We start from the raw sequence: 15,580 nt of genomic DNA on the forward strand, positions 1-15,580 counted from the left end.
TACACTTTGGTTCAATGGCTCTCAGCACCCCCACTATACAAATTGTTCCAGCCCCCCTGTCCTGACTCTGTCCTTTCATCATAGTCACCCTGCGAACCATAGCAGAAAGGCGCCATAAGTATCATTATAGCACAGTGCAATTTTCAATTTGTAATCATAGTTAAGATGTGTGGCACTTATATGGTGCCTTCCACCTCAGGCTCCCCCGGCAAGCATTTGTGAATTAAGTCCCCTGTGAGGAAGGAAGGTATTGCTATCCTCATTCGACAGATGAGGAAACTGAGGCACAACAGGGTTCCATAACTTATGCCAGTGTTTCCCAAGCCCCAGGCTCTGGTTTCTGCACTCATACTAATCCTCATCTGTTTGCATTTCTGTTAGGAATCCCTAAGGTGTTGGAACAATGCCAAGTAGGGGTGCATGACTGTAATGAAAATGTGTTTTCTCTCCCTCCTCTGTTTCTACAATCTGAAATGAAAAGGCAAGGAGGAGACACTGACAAATCAGGTATATCAAACAGCTAGCAGGGAACCATGGTGCTCTCGGGGTAAGGAATCCATGGCAGATCCTTTGTGGGGACTATGATGCTCTTGTCAGTTCTTGGGCTATGATGCTCAGTGTATATGATTGCTAAAAGCATAAAGCATTTCCAGTATAATCACTGTAGCTAATCTCTATCTCTCCCTTAAATCCATATGTACAGATCTAGCTATATATGCTGTATATTGATGCACACATTTATGTGGGCCATTGCTTATAGAAAGTAACTATGTTCTCAAGGTTTAGCAGCCTTGTGTGAAGAGTAATGGGCGTTATATGAACTCTTTGCATTTTTACAGCATCTTTCATCTAAGGATTTCAACTGTTGAGGTTTACAAATGTCACAATATCCCTCTGGTGTGGGTATCAATATTCCCAATTTAGAGAAGGGGGAATTGAAGCAGTGATAAACGGGAAATTCAGGTATAGATAAATGAAGTGAGTTGATCAAAGTCACACAGAGAGTTAGTGGCATAACTGAGGACTGACCCATATTTCCTGATTCCCAGGCCCATGCTGTAATTATTAGACAATGTTTCACATACAAGTGTGCTCAGGGCCAAGATAATTGAAACAAACTGCAGATGAACAGAGAACAAGATGGAATAATAGAAAAATGACACACAGAAAAAGAGATCTGACCCCCAAGAGATTTATATGAGATATAAACAATTGTACATAAAGATTTTTATCTGATGTGCTATTTTACACACAGCCCTGTCTCCTCATCATGGCAATGAGTTCAGGTAAAGGCCAGGAACCTATAGAGAATGCACCTAAGAAATGCTGGGAGATCTGAAATAGGCATTTACTCTTGTATGGTTATTATTTTAAAAGTTTTTGACCAAGTATAGAAAAAATTTGTCTAAACATTCACCAGATTTTTTTTTCCTGTTTCTCAACTAGCTCTAGTTACCAGTGTCCCAAAAAACGAGCCTATAGAGGCAGCTTTATCTGCAAACGTGACTGTGTGATATGAACTTTTTGTTAAGGGCCATAGGCCTGACTCTCAGCTGGAATAACTCAGCCTAGCTCTATTGAATTCAATAGAATTCATCTGATTTACACCAGTTGGGGATCTGGCCTCATATCTTCTCAGAAGTTGGTTATATCCTCAATGATAAGGATGAAGAACTGTGTGAAAATTGGACTGAAATCCTGGATACTTTGCCAGTTGGACTGCAGACTGCTGTGGGAAAACTTACGGGAGAGTGCTATATTACCATGAAGAAATCAAAAAGAACTTGTGACTTTTGAATGCTTTTAAGATTCAGAGGATCATGAACAAACATTCCTTGCTTTTCAGCATCAATGATTTTGTGTATCGGTGCCCTTGTACTATTGGCCCTAGACTACCAATGACAATGTTCATTACACATCAATTTATAAAGGACACACCACAACGACTCATAATTAATCTATCTCCTTCCTTCCTCTATTTTGATATTGTGGTGTTATGTTTCACCTGACCCATTGGATGCTTTATATGCATTTTGGCAAAGGCAGAAAGAGCTCAGCCCTACAGAGAGTCAAGTGCCAGTCGAGCATGTTGAATTTTTTTTAAATTTCAAAATGTTGGTGAAAAATTTAATGATGAAATTTTCATGATTCTCCCCCCTTTTTTTTTTTTTTTTTTTTTGAGCAACTACAGAGCTGGTCAAAGTGTTGACAAATTTCTAAAGGCAAGAGGAAATTTTTTCTTTCAAATATTGGCCAGATCTTTTTTGCTCTGTTTTTCAACCAGCTCTAATTATGAGGGTTGCTGAAAAATGAGCCTACAAAAGAAGAACTGTCCATCAAAAGAGAAAACAGCTTTGTCTTCATTACCATCGCAGCCTCTCTCCGATGGCTGAAAAATAAAGGCCTCACTCTAGTGTCCCAAATTCTGCAAAGGCTACTAGATTACATCCATCTTTGTCGTTGCTGCTGCTATTCCCCTGCAGTTTTACACACATTCCCCATGTTTTAAATGAGGTGGTCTCCAAACAGCTGACTTAGTTCACACTCAGATGTGAATGTCCAGTCCTTTCCATTCTCTGACTTTAGCTTCAAAGGGCACAAGTTGTTCCCATAGTTGTTAGAAGATAGGCCTGTCATCCTGCATTAGTAAATTGAAGTGCTGGCAAGAGTGACAGTGAGGTGACATTCAAATTGCAGGAGTAGCTCTGCTCTGCGGCGAAGGAGATCCAGAATGACTGTTCAGATACTTCCTGAGCTGGCTGGGGGATGGCTGAACCAGCATGTTCAGCCCCAGGTCAGAATGAGAATGGGAGCTGCATTGGGCTTTTTGTTTTGTCAAATAGCATGAATGACTCTGAAGCTAGCCCAGCTGTGTGGGCCTGCTAAGCTAAGGTGTAGCTTCCTCAATTATGCCCCAAGGCATGTTCAAAGGGGTGGGGAGGGAAACTTGGTGGGAATCTTTAGGGCTTTTCAAGCCCTGCCAAAGATATATCCAAGGAGATGGGGGATATTCTGATGGAGGTAGTACATATATCTAGTGAACACTTCCCTGAAAAGATTAAATTAATTGGTTTGGCAACAGTTGTTTCCCACGTTCTGCCCAGCCCATCATAATAATGGATTTGTTACAACTTGTTTACATCATATAATAACTTTGCACAGTAATAACCATGTCTAGGGACCCACTTAACATACGGCTGTCCCTTGACATAGTTGAAACACGGGTCAGTCTCAGTCTTGCACCTAAACAGCCTTTTAACCACGTCCCCAGACTGACTGTGCTAGAGCCTTGGATGTGACTGGGGTTTTCGCACAGTTCAGAGACATAGGCTCCAGCTACACTCCAAGACTGAATCACATTTTAATTGTGTTGGGGGAACTCGCACTGTAACCGGCTGAGAGCTCTTTAGACACATCTGAGCCCCTTCCTTTCACTCAATGTGTATGTCTCTATCATCCCTTTTCTGTCTCCTTTTGTGTTCCCTTCCCCCTCTCCTCTACCTCTCCATCACCTCCTCTCAGGGCCAGCTCTAGGATTTTTGCCGCCCCAAGCAAAAAAAACTTTGGCCGCCCCTCTTCTTTTTCGTGCCCCCACAACTCCGCCCCGGCCCCGCCTCCTACCCCGGGCGTGCCGCATTCCCCCCCCCATTGCTTCCTGCAGCTCCCCCCCCAACCCCCCACCCTAGCTCACCTCCGCTCCGCCTGCTCCCCCGAACATGCCGCCACTCCGCTTCTCCCGCCTCCCTCTCAGGCGAGGGAGAGGCAGTGCATTCAGGGGAGCAGGAAGTAATGGGGTGGGGGGTAGAGGAACCGCTCCCTGCCCCAGCTCACCTCTGCTCCACCACCGCCGCCTCCCCCGAGTGCGCCGCCGCTCGGCTTCTCCTCCCTCCCTCCCAGGCTTGCCACGCGGCAAGCCTGGGAGGGAGCGGGGAGAAGCCAAGCGGCGGTGGCGCGCTCAGGGGAGCAGGCGGAGGCGAGCTGGGGCACATTTCTAGGGGCAGCATGGCTGGCGCCGGAATGCCGCCCCTAGAAATGTGCCTCCCCAAGCACCTCCTTGTTTTGCTGGTGCCTAGAGCCGGCCTTGCCTCCTCTAGTAGGAAATAATGCTGAAAAGTGTCCAGTTCCTGTATTTCTGGAAGCTGCAGCCTCCTCCAGTTCTTAAGTCTTTCATATGCTCTCAATTTAACTCTGTGCGTGTGTATGTAAAGGAGAAAGGGAATCATATTTTAAACAGTCTCATCTGGAGTCCTGTGTCCAGTTTTGGGCCCCATACTACAAGAAGGACGTGGAAAAATTGGAAAGAGTCCAGCGGAGGGCAACAAAAATGATTAGGGGGCTGGAGCACATGACTTATGAGGAGAGGCTGAGGGAACTGGGGATGTTTAGTCTACGGAAGAGAAGAATGAGGGGGGATTTGATAGATGCTTTCAACTACCTGAAAGGGGGTTCCAAAGAGGATGGACCTAGACTGTTCTCAGCGGGAGCTGATAACAGAACAAGGAGTAATGGTCTCAAGTTGCAGTGGGGGAGATTTAGGTTGGATATTAGGAAAAACTTTTTCACTAGGAGGGTGGTGAAGCACTGGAATGCATTACCTAGGGAGGTGGTGGAATCTGCTTCCTTAGAAGTTTTTAAGGTCAGGCTTGACAAAGCCCTGGCTGGGATGATTTAATTGGGGATCGGTCCTGCTTTGAGCAGGGGGTTGGACTAGATGACCCCCTGAGGTCCCTTCCAACCCTGATATTCTATGATTCTAACTGCTCCATCTAAAAAATAATTAGAGATGAGCTCAAGCTATAGGGCTCAGATCTGATTCTTGATCTGGATTTAAAATCTCCCCCTATTCTGAGTGGTGGTGGGGTGCACCGTTGTTCAGATCTGAGGTTTCGGTGGCTCATTATAGTGTGAATCTAGGTCTGAATTCTTCCTAAATTTGAATTTTACCACAATTGAGATTTTGAGGTGAGTCCATCTCTGAAAACTCCCCAAACCTAGAACTGGCTCTTCTAAGCATTGGAGCAAGTAACTCTAAGCACTTTTTCTAAAGGTAATAAACTAAAAGCATCACGTATGTTTCCTAACTTTTGTAATTAGTGCCTAGCTTTCAAAGTGGTAGTCACTTACATAAAACATTTATAGAAATAAATAAATTCCTGTAGACTGAGACAACCTTTTGATTGCAATCACCATCATTTACAGATTAACTTTGTGTTGTATATGTGAAAGCAATCCCTATCTCTCTTGTGTTGAAATAAATGCAGTATTACAAAAACAGAATAATTAAACTGAAAGGATTTTTACATGATGCAACAGTCAATGCCATAAGAAATCACTGTATATGTATAGATACAGATATGATCTACACATACCAAACAGGCAGTTCAAATTTCAGATTACAAGTAGATATATAAGAAACTGATCTGGGAGTAAGCATTTGTTAACAATCTCTTAGTGGACAATGCTTTTTATTTATTTGCCCTGTGGTATTAAAACACATTGTTTCTGAAAAATACTGTAGTGCATTCTGATATCCACTGTAAGCCACTGATAATCATAATGTCCGTGATCCACCCAACACCATTTCTAGGTCTTGTTCAGTGTGAGACAATCACTCATTGCATGCAGGTTTGCATTCTGAGATGGTCCCTTAGCAGTTCCTGAGAATGGTCAGCCGCCTTTGATTTGTTCAGATCTTGGAGCTAGGAAATGTTTAAAAAATGCTGACTCCCAAGACGGGAAAGCCGGAGTGCCACTGACAGAGCCTAGAGCCTTGTCTACTATTGCTAACGGCAGTTCAGCTCCACCAGTAGCAGAGCACTCTGTTGTAGATGTGTCATGGGCTGCCGCCGCTGTTTTAACCAGTGTGTCATTTAGACCTGCTCTGAGCAGGATTAGATGACACATGGGCCAATCTGGCATCACACTAAGGCAGCTCTACCATGGTCTGGCAGCATAAAGGGGCCTTATGGGGAGAAGAAACAGCACCCCAAGGATATCTCTATATAAAGGGCCTCCTGGCCAGCATAGAACTAGCATAGAACTAGGGGGGGAGGGATAGCTCAGTGGTTTGAGCATTGGCCTGCTAAACCCAGGGTTGTGAGTTCAATCCTTTAGGGGGGCCGACGGGGCCATTTAGGAATCTGGGGCAAAAATTGGGGATTGGTCCTGCTTTGAGCAGGGGGTTGGACTAGATGACCTCCTGAAGTCCCTTCAAACCCTGATATTCTATGATTCTATGATACAGGCGCTGTGCTCCCAGCCCCTAATGTTGGGGCCATGGAGTGGGAGGCTGAGAATGGGGCAGGGGATGTAGCTTAATACACAGTGCTACAGCTATTCTTTGTTTCCCAGGGCCCATAGAAGGCATGGGAAACAGAGTTTAAGTTAGAGCAGCTCTGAGGTTGCTCTAACTTACACTGCGGCCTGTGGCAACCCCCAAACAGCCCCAGAATATGGGGAGGACAAAGGTGACAAAAGGCCACCTTGCCCCTTGGCCACCTCATTCCTGTGCCAGGTGTGGGAATGGAGTAACTGGGAATCAGGGTCACAATGCTAAAAATGGTGGAGTCCACCAGCATTCAGTCTACAGTAGTGCCCCCAACATTGCTAACTGTGAAGAGTAGAACGGGGGCTAGCAACAGGAGGAAATGTTTATTGACAAGGCCCGGGAGTGTGATGGGGTAGGAGGAAAGGTGGGATGGAGCATGTTCTTTCCTTTTACTGGTAAACTTCAGTATTTTGGGGCTTGACCCTTCAGTGAAAGTTCTGGGTGTGCAGCACCTTTCAGTATCAGGCCCTTAGTTTATACAAATGTGTTAAACTTTAATCCATTAAACTTGTGCCTTGTAGATACCATTTTTTACTAGTACTAACTGGCTGTACCCGGAAAGCAAGGAAGAAACTTTGATTAGGCAAGATCCAGCACTCTTTAAAACCCTGGGAAGGAATGACGAGAACTTAGGGAGCAGAACTGAGACAGCCATAAAGGAAGACAGGCATGGACAGAGAAGAACAGGGGGAAGTGAAAGAGGGAGGGAGTAAATGAGAGAAGGAGGAGGGAAAGATAAACCTGGTCTGGTGGTAACAGCAGGTGACTGGGAATCTGCAGATTTGAATTCTGCTTCTGGCTCTGCCACTGACCTGCTGTGTGATCTTGGGTGAATCGCTTAACCTCCCTGGGCCTCAGTTTCCTGCCTTACAAGAGAGTTGGGAGGCTAAATGCATCAATGTTCGCAAAGCGCTTTGAGATCCTCAGGTGGAAATTGCTGTTGTGGTGCAAAGTATAATGACTGAAATGTGAGGGGAGGCTGGAGATGGGAATGAGAGGGGAGACAGAAACAGGGGAAGAAAGAAAAGGGTGACTGATGAGTGGAAGAAGGGTAGGAAAGAGGAAAAAAGAGAGGGGCACCTAATGATGGGGAAGTAATGGAAAGTGGCAGGAAGAGAAATGAGTAGCTGCTTGTCGGAGTGGACATATTTTCTTGCATTGGCAGGGAGGGGAATTAGAATCGGAGAGTTTGCCCTGTGGAGCCAGTGTGTGGTGGCACAGTCTTGAAGTTAACGGTTTCCCTGCTGATACCATCTCTGTCAAACAGCACTAGTGCAGTGGAGCTGTCCTGGGGAGGGAGGAGCCTAGAGCCATAAGGCCTGATCACAGAGATGTCTCCAGGCAGGATGAGCGCCGGATGTAGAAGCGCCTTCCCTCGTGCCCTTCAGATCTGTGTACAATTAACACTGGGAAAAAGCGGGCATCCTGGTAGGTGGGTGGGTTTTCATTGATGGCGAGCTGGCTAGAGTAAGAGCAACACTGTTCATCCTGGCAGCCACGGTCTGCAATGCTGCTGCTGCAACTCCTCCAGAGGCCTGTCCTGTGAGAACCATGAACCCGGCACAAAGAGAAGCGGCTGGTGTTGAGGGAGAGGTGTGAGTTTCCGCTGCCACTGTGGAAGGCGTAGCGGGAGAAGATGGAGGAGGTGCTGGAGGCCTGATTGCAGCGCTCACAGCCATGAGCTATTTCACTGTACCCACGCATGGAATAGCCGTTGTACACAGGGGAGTCTGTCAGGTCCAGGAGCATGGCCTCCGAGTAGCTGGGGATCAGCTGTCGGTTGGTACAGATGTGCCATTCCAGCTCAGTGCTGTCCTGAGTGTTATCCCGGGGCATGCAATACCTATAAAGGGGCTCCTCTGCTGTGCCGGGCACTGTGTACTCTAGGCCTAGGAGCTTCTCAATGTGGTAGTGCACATACGCAGTCCGATACTCTATGAGCACCCGCAGTGGCCAGGAGATCATCAAGACAGCTGCCACCCAGAAAGTGTAGTGGGACACATACCATGGGAGATGCTCTGGGTCCCCATAGGCCATCATAAGCTCTTTGAAGTCTATGTTTTTGAGCTGCATGCCTTCCCTGACCTCCATGTAGTCATCCAGCCCCTCAATTTCTGTGAAAAAGTGAGTCCTCTGGGTCAGGTAGGCGTTCTCTGACTCTGTGTTGGCAAAGCTGAAGCACTTGGTGAACTTCAGTTTTGTGGCTGTGTAGCATTCCAGGCCTAGCAGCTCCTTGGAAATGTCCTTGAATCCACAGTGAGAGTAGTCAAACTCAGCTTCAGCCACATGTGTGTTGACCCGCTCATGGTAGACCTGTGTGGTGGTATAGGCATCACCATTGCGGTACCGGGTCACCTGCCGGGTGCGTCGCACAAAGTGGTAGCTGATGGCCTTCCACCAAATACAGGGAGTGGCCTGCTGCATGCGGTTGATACGGTCATAGATGCTGTCCACATCCGCCTTGTACTGGAGTTCACTTTTGGCATGGCAGTGCCAACATTCCACCAGGTAGGCCACATACAGTATGGTGAGGAAGGCTAGGGGGATGTAGACATAGCCATCAGAGCACGGGCTATCATGGTAGATCATAGACTTGCCTTTGAAGGAGCTATCAAAGCTGAGCTTGGTGACTCGAGCTAGCTGACACCAGGCCACAGCACCCAGGCAGCCATACATAAGGACGGAAAGGAGGAGGCATTTCCAGTGGGATTCTCTGCACATGGAGGCACTCAAGGACTGCTTGACAGGGCGTTGCTGAGAAGCGAGAGAAAGAGTAATTTATGTCAGTGGCATCATTTTACATAATACATGACTCTTACCTTCAAGAGTGTGTTTGTCTTAGCCACTGAATGCCTTAGGGCTAGCTTGGGCCTGTAGGCAGAGCCCTCAGTAAGGTGTGGTCTGCGTAAACTGCAGTCACAGGAGTAGCCCCATAAGGCATTATGCCTCAGAAATGTCTCTCCAAGGCACAACACCTTCCCTTTTCTCTCCTTGCTCCACAATGGGAGTAACATGGTGCTGGCCTGTACCGACAGCAAATCTACTTCAGACCTCTCTCCTTCTGGTCAAACTAAAATTGCAGCCTGTCTCTCTGACATCTCCTTGTGGATGTCTAGCCGTCAGCTCAGGCCCAATATGGCTAAAACAGATCTTTCTTCCAAAATTCTCTCTGCTACCTCCTTTCACACCACCATTCTTCCTGTCACTCATGCCCATAACCCAGATGTCATCTTTGATTCAGACTTCTGTCTAGGTCCTCATATCCAGGTTTGTAGATTCTTTCTGCTTAACATCTCTAAGATATGGCCATTCCTATCCATACACACAGCTAAAACTCTCATCCAGTCTTCTCATCATCTCGCATCCCAATTACTGCCACATCGTTTTCTCTGACAAAGGCAATTGTGCCCTCTTCATATCCATTCAGAAGGCAAAGATAATTTCCTATCCTGTCTCTTTGACCATGTCACCCCTCTCTTTGTATCCCTTCATGGACTCCCTCTTCTCTTTTGTATCAAACGTAAGCTGCTTGTCTTCGCTTTCAGGCCCTTCATGACAACATCCCACATAGTGTTTAATTTGTAATGAAAGAGGTGCCAGGGCTCAAGCAATTTTTTTACATTCACAACTGATGCAGCAAGCCCAGAGACACCGGGGCTATGAACTGCCAAGCCCAGAGGCACCGGGGCTATGAATTGCCAAGCCTAGAGGTGCCGGTGCTCAGCCCTGGCACATATTAAGCACTGTTCCCACCCTACCTATCATCTCTTATTCAGTATGGAAAAGTCATCTCCTGCCTCTGACCAGCCCAAGAGCCAGCCTCTATCTGCCATTTGTTAAATTTCAAACAAGCACCTTTTGTGCTTCCTCCCCTGTTGCCCCTCATGCCTGGGAGGTGCTCTCTGTAACCACCTGCAAAGCGACCTCATTATCCTCCTTCAAACTCTTCCTTGAAACTTTACTGTGCTGCGATACCTACAAAAAACATGACAATGGTTAGGCTGCCAGTGTGCTGAGGCCAGTGTCGATCATGCCGACCAATATTGTCTCATTGTGTCCTTGTACTATCCTCATGTATTGAGGGGCAGAGTCAATGCTTCACCCATTCTCACCTCGCCCATGTGCTCAGGGGTGAGGATAAGCAGAGGCACAATACCTGCTCACTCCTCTGTGCTTGGGCCCCAGATTCGATAGCCCACACAAGGCACTTACTCTCTGTTACACCCCATAAGGACACATAGTCCAACCTCTGCCTTCATGTACATTCTGTGCAATCCCACTGAAATTGATAGGGTTGCACAGTGTATGAATGAGAAGACAATTTGGCTGCTGTCTTGGCCCTTGCATTCTGCAACTGCTGAATTTCTGAATCCGCGCTCCGTTGCTGAGAAGCCTTGGGAGCACTCTTCTTTAGTGGTTTTCCACCCACTCATTCTGGCCATGCCCCAGAGTTGGCAGAGGACTGCCAGAGCAGCATGAAGCCAGAGGAATGTAAACCAGAACCAGGTCCTGTGCCTCCAGCAGCACGGAGCTGACTCACAGGTAATATCATAAATGATCTGGAGAAAGGGGTAAACAGTGAGGTGGCAAAGTTTGCAGATGATACTAAACTGTTCAAGATAGTTAAGACCAAAGCAGACTGTGAAGAACTTCAAAAAGATCTCACAAAACTAAGTGATCGGGCAACAAAATGGCAAATGAAATTTAATGTGGATAAATATAGAGTAATGCACACTGGAAAAAAATAACCCCAACTATACGTACAATATGATGGGGGCTAATTTAGCTACAACTAATCAGGAGAAAGATCTTGGAGTCATCGTGGATAGTTCTCTGAAGACGTCCACACAGTGTGCACTGGCAGTCAAAAAAGCAAACGGGATGTTAGAAATCATTAAAAAAGGGAGTACTTGTGGCACCTTAGAGACTAACCAATTTATTTGAGCATAAGCTTTTGTGAGCTATAGCTCACTTCATCGGATGCATACTGTGGAAAGTGTAGAAGATCTTTTTATACACCCAAAGCATGAAAAAATACCTCCCTCCACCCCACTCTCCTGCTAATAGCTTATCTAAAGTGATCACTCTCCTTACAATGTGTATGATAATCAAGGTGGGCCATTTCCAGCACAAATCCAGGGTTTAACAAGAACGTGGGGGGGGGGGGTAAGAAAAAACAAGGGGAAATAGGTTACCTTGCATAATGACTTAGCCACTCCCAGTCTCTATCCAAGCCTAAGTTAATTGTATCCAATTTGCAAATGAATTCCAATTCAACAGTCTCTCGCTGGAGTCTGGTTTTGAAGTTTTTTTGTTGTAATATCGCAACTTTCATGTCTGTAATCGCATGACCAGAGAGATTGAAGTGTTCTCCGACTGGTTTATGAATGTTATAATTCTTGACATCTGATTTGTGTCCATTTATTCTTTTACGTAGAGACTGTCCAGTTTGACCAATGTACATGGCAGAGGGGCATTGCTGGCACATGATGGCATATATCACATTGGTGGATGTGCAGGTGAACGAGCCTCTGATAGTGTGGCTGATGTTATTAGGCCCTAAGTGAGTTGTAGCTCACGAAAGCTTATGCTCAAATAAATTGGTTAGTCTCTAAAGTGCCACAAGTACTCCTCTTCTTTTTGCGAATACAGATTAACACGGCTGTTATTCTGAAACCTGCCATTAAAAAAGGGCTAGAGAATAAAATGGAGAATATCTTATTGCCCTTATATAAATCCGTGGTACGCCCACATCTTGAATACTGCGTACAGATGTGGTCCCCTCATCTCAAAAAAGATATACTGGTATTAGAAAGGTTCAGAAAAGGGCAACTAAAATGAGTTTGGAACAGGTCCCATATGAGGAGAGATTAAAGAGGCTAGGACTTTTCAGCTTGGAAAAGAGGAGACTAAGGGGGGATATGATAGAGGTATATAAAATCATGAATGGTGTGGAGAAAGTGAATAAGGAAAAGTTATTTACTTGTTCCCATAATATAAGAACTAGGGGCCACCAAATGAAATTGATGGGCAGCAGGTTTAAAACAAATAAAAGGAAGTTCTTCTTCACTCAGCACACAGTCAACCTGTGGAACTCCTTGCCTGAGGAGATTGTGAAGGCTCAGATTATAACAGGGTTTAAAAGAGAACTGGATAAATTCATGGAGGTTAAGTCCATTAATGGCTATTAACCAGGATGGGCAAGGAATGGTGTCCCTAGCCTCTGTTTATCAGAGGGTGAAGATGGATGGCAGGAGAGAGACCACTTGACCATTACCTGTTAGGTTCACTCCCTCTGGGGCACCTGGCATTGGCCACTGTCGGTAGACAGGATACTGGGCTGGATGGACCTTTGGTCTGACCCAGTATGGCCATTCTTATGTTCTTAAGAGCGACACCTACCAAATTATCAACACCATGTGTGCTGTAGCATTGTCTTGGAGGTCTCCCATCCAGAAACTGCCTAGATTATACCATGTTTACTTTCAGTTCTGACAGAATCACAGTTCCAGGTGGCATGGTAACAAGCTGAAAACAATATTGGCAAGAAGCAAAAAAAAGGGTTTAAGCTATGTAGCTAATGGTGTATATGTGAATAGTTAAAATCCAGCAGATCCCCCTGCTTTGAGGGCTCAAAAGGCAGGACACAGATCACAAATAAAAGAATTTACTCTTGTACACTCCCACCTGTGTTCCCTGAGAGGACAGGATTAGCATCCTCACCCTGATGATGTTGCAATGAACCTGTTGCATGTCATGCTGGGCTGGGCTGTAATAAGAAACAAATCAAGCCCAGTAGCCAGAAACTGTAGCAACTGAGCGGTCTCTTTCTAAAGAACAGCAGCAGCGAGAGTTCCAGCATCGGCTGGCTCCAGTGTACGGGCTGGGAGGAGCACACTCAGCAAGAGCCTTACACCTGATGTGTACGGTTGAGGAATATCTCTGTACTGGCCTCCCTCTTGCTACTGATGCCCTTTGGCCCCACTTTGTAGTAAGAGTGTTGTAGCAATAAAACACACCAAGATACATATACCATCTCTCTGCTTTTCCCCCACTGATGCCCTTTGGCCCCACTTTGTAGTAAGAGTGTTGTAGCAATGAAACACACCAAGATACATATACCATCTCTCTGCTTTTCCCCCACTGATGCAAAATGGAACTAATCCATCTCCCAAGGGGCCACCTCTAACATTCCAAACTTCTTCACAGCTTCCAACAGATGCCACAGTTTTAAAGCAGCCTATCAGAGAAAAATTGCCTCCTTCTCCCCCTAAATGTGATGTTTCCCCCTAATATTGATTGTGTGAGGCCCACAACAGGCAAGATTCAGTTCTGGACCAGTGATGAGTTTAAGGTCCAATGCTTCATGACCCTGCAGAGCTAGAAATGGGAGCTTTATGCCATTTGTAAGTAGAGTTTGCCCTTTTCCCGGTGGGACAGCAGCATTTGCTTTTAACTTTGCAAGGCTGAGGTTTGACTTTAAAGTCGTTCATTTTTAGGCACAGAAGAGCTATTTTAGGTCATTTTTAGAGGTCTTTGTGGTTTCCTTTGAGGCTGAGCCCCATACAGTTAGACTCATGGGGCTAGATTCTAATTTCATAGATTCTCATCTCACTCTGGTGTAAACTCAGAGTAGCTCCAGTGATTTCAATGGAATTACACCAGTGTAAATCTAGAGTAACTGAGATCAGAATGCTTCCAGGAGGAAATTATGACAACCACTGGCAGTGTAAAGGGACCAAATTGATAAAAATGTAATTCACATCCACTTTAAGGCCCCATTATGCTTCCATAGTGGTGTAAAGGGACCTTATTACAAATGTAAATCAGGCTCATTTTTCCTCATCTCCTTTAGTGAACTCTGAGGAGAGGAACAAAGTGGTTACAACCAGCACCCAGAACTCTGAACAATAACTGCAAAACAGCAGGAGCCATGTAGGTATATGATTGAGTCCAGATCCAGCTACTGAGGGTATGTCTATGTTGCAATGTAAGCCCAGGTTCTGACTCAGGTTCAAGCCTTAAGCCCTCTTCCATTGACACTCAAATCTCTCAGGCTTGGATCCAGGGTCCTAGGAGCCTGTGAGAGTAGAGGGTCTAAGCCCAAGTCAAAGCAGGACCCAGGGTTCGAGCCCTATCATTTTGCAGTGTGGATGCAACTGCCCTGGACTCAGGTTCTTGGAGTCCACCAAAAGTATCCACAACACTATGCGCAGACTTCATTTGTCCTCTCTCTCCCAAGAATCATCAGTCGACTCCAGGGAAAAGGAAGCACCCCACCTTGTTCTAATACAACAGTTCAGCATTTTATTCTGACAGCCAATCTGCAAACAAACCTTTCGAGAACCTGCAGCGTTTGCCATGGATACTGACCAGAAGAAGTCCTTTACAAAGCATGCTGCATTGTGGTTACCGGAGCACAGATCGATTTTGGTTAATCTATTGTGTGAGGCCACGAGAGTTTAACCAAACAATTAATTTTATTAGTAAGAGTATCAGAAATGACCATGCATACCAGCAAACAGCAAAGAAGCTGGCGGCGCTGGAAATTTACCAAAGCGGTGATCAGTGCAGGGAATGGATTAAGTGGATTAAGACCAAATACCGGAAAACCAGGCATCACAAATGCGCCTCTGGCAACTCACCAGCATTGTACCTATTTTATGATGAGTTTGACCCTGTGTAGGGATTGCACTGAGCACTGGGCAATGAGTGGTGCACAATGACCTGGTCAGCTGGGATGATGCCCTGCTGGCCCCTGTAGCCAGCATGGGAATTGATTGGAGCCAGCAGCAGGCACCAAATGAGGCAAATGAAGTAACTCTGCTGATGAAACGAGCCCCAGAGGAGGCTTTGCTGCAGAAGCAACTGAGCACATCCTGGGGCCATACTTAGAGGAGCTTTTTGATGCCCCCCCCGGCCCAGAGGAACAGCCCACCGTGGATCCAGCAGCAGAAATGGAAGAAGGAGAAGCTGCCCTGAAGCCTGGTAAGTTTCTGAGTCTATATGTGGATTTATTAATATAGGAACGAAAGGGATTTCGGCTCTATGAACCAATGCAAACCCTGGGAAGCAGCGTATATCTGCTAATGGTGGATTGCACGTCAGTGCCTTGCATCCCCCCTCCCCGACCCTGTGGAATTTCAAATGGAGACCAGGAAATACAAACAGTAAAACAAGCATGTAAAAGTGAGTTTTTACTGGGAATCAGAGGCAGATTACAGTTTAGTGGGGCCCTGGGCCAGGACAAGT

General features: G+C 46.0%; 1 protein-coding gene across 1 annotated transcript in view; it reads right to left on the minus strand.

Moving 5' to 3' along the window:
- Window positions 1–5,156: 5,156 nt before the first annotated feature.
- Window positions 5,157–15,580, minus strand: part of LOC125638942 (transmembrane protein 151B-like) — a 37,863-nt gene continuing 27,439 nt past the window's right edge. Inside the window, exon 2 of the mRNA XM_048855264.2 lies at window positions 5,157–9,082. Coding sequence (XP_048711221.1) covers window positions 7,652–9,082 — 1,431 coding nt within the window. The 3' untranslated portion in view covers window positions 5,157–7,651. The remainder of the gene's footprint in view (window positions 9,083–15,580) is intronic.

The sequence above is a fragment of the Caretta caretta genome, chromosome 6 (assembly GCF_965140235.1).
Source record: "Caretta caretta isolate rCarCar2 chromosome 6, rCarCar1.hap1, whole genome shotgun sequence".
In the NCBI taxonomy this organism is placed as follows: Eukaryota; Metazoa; Chordata; order Testudines; family Cheloniidae; genus Caretta; species Caretta caretta.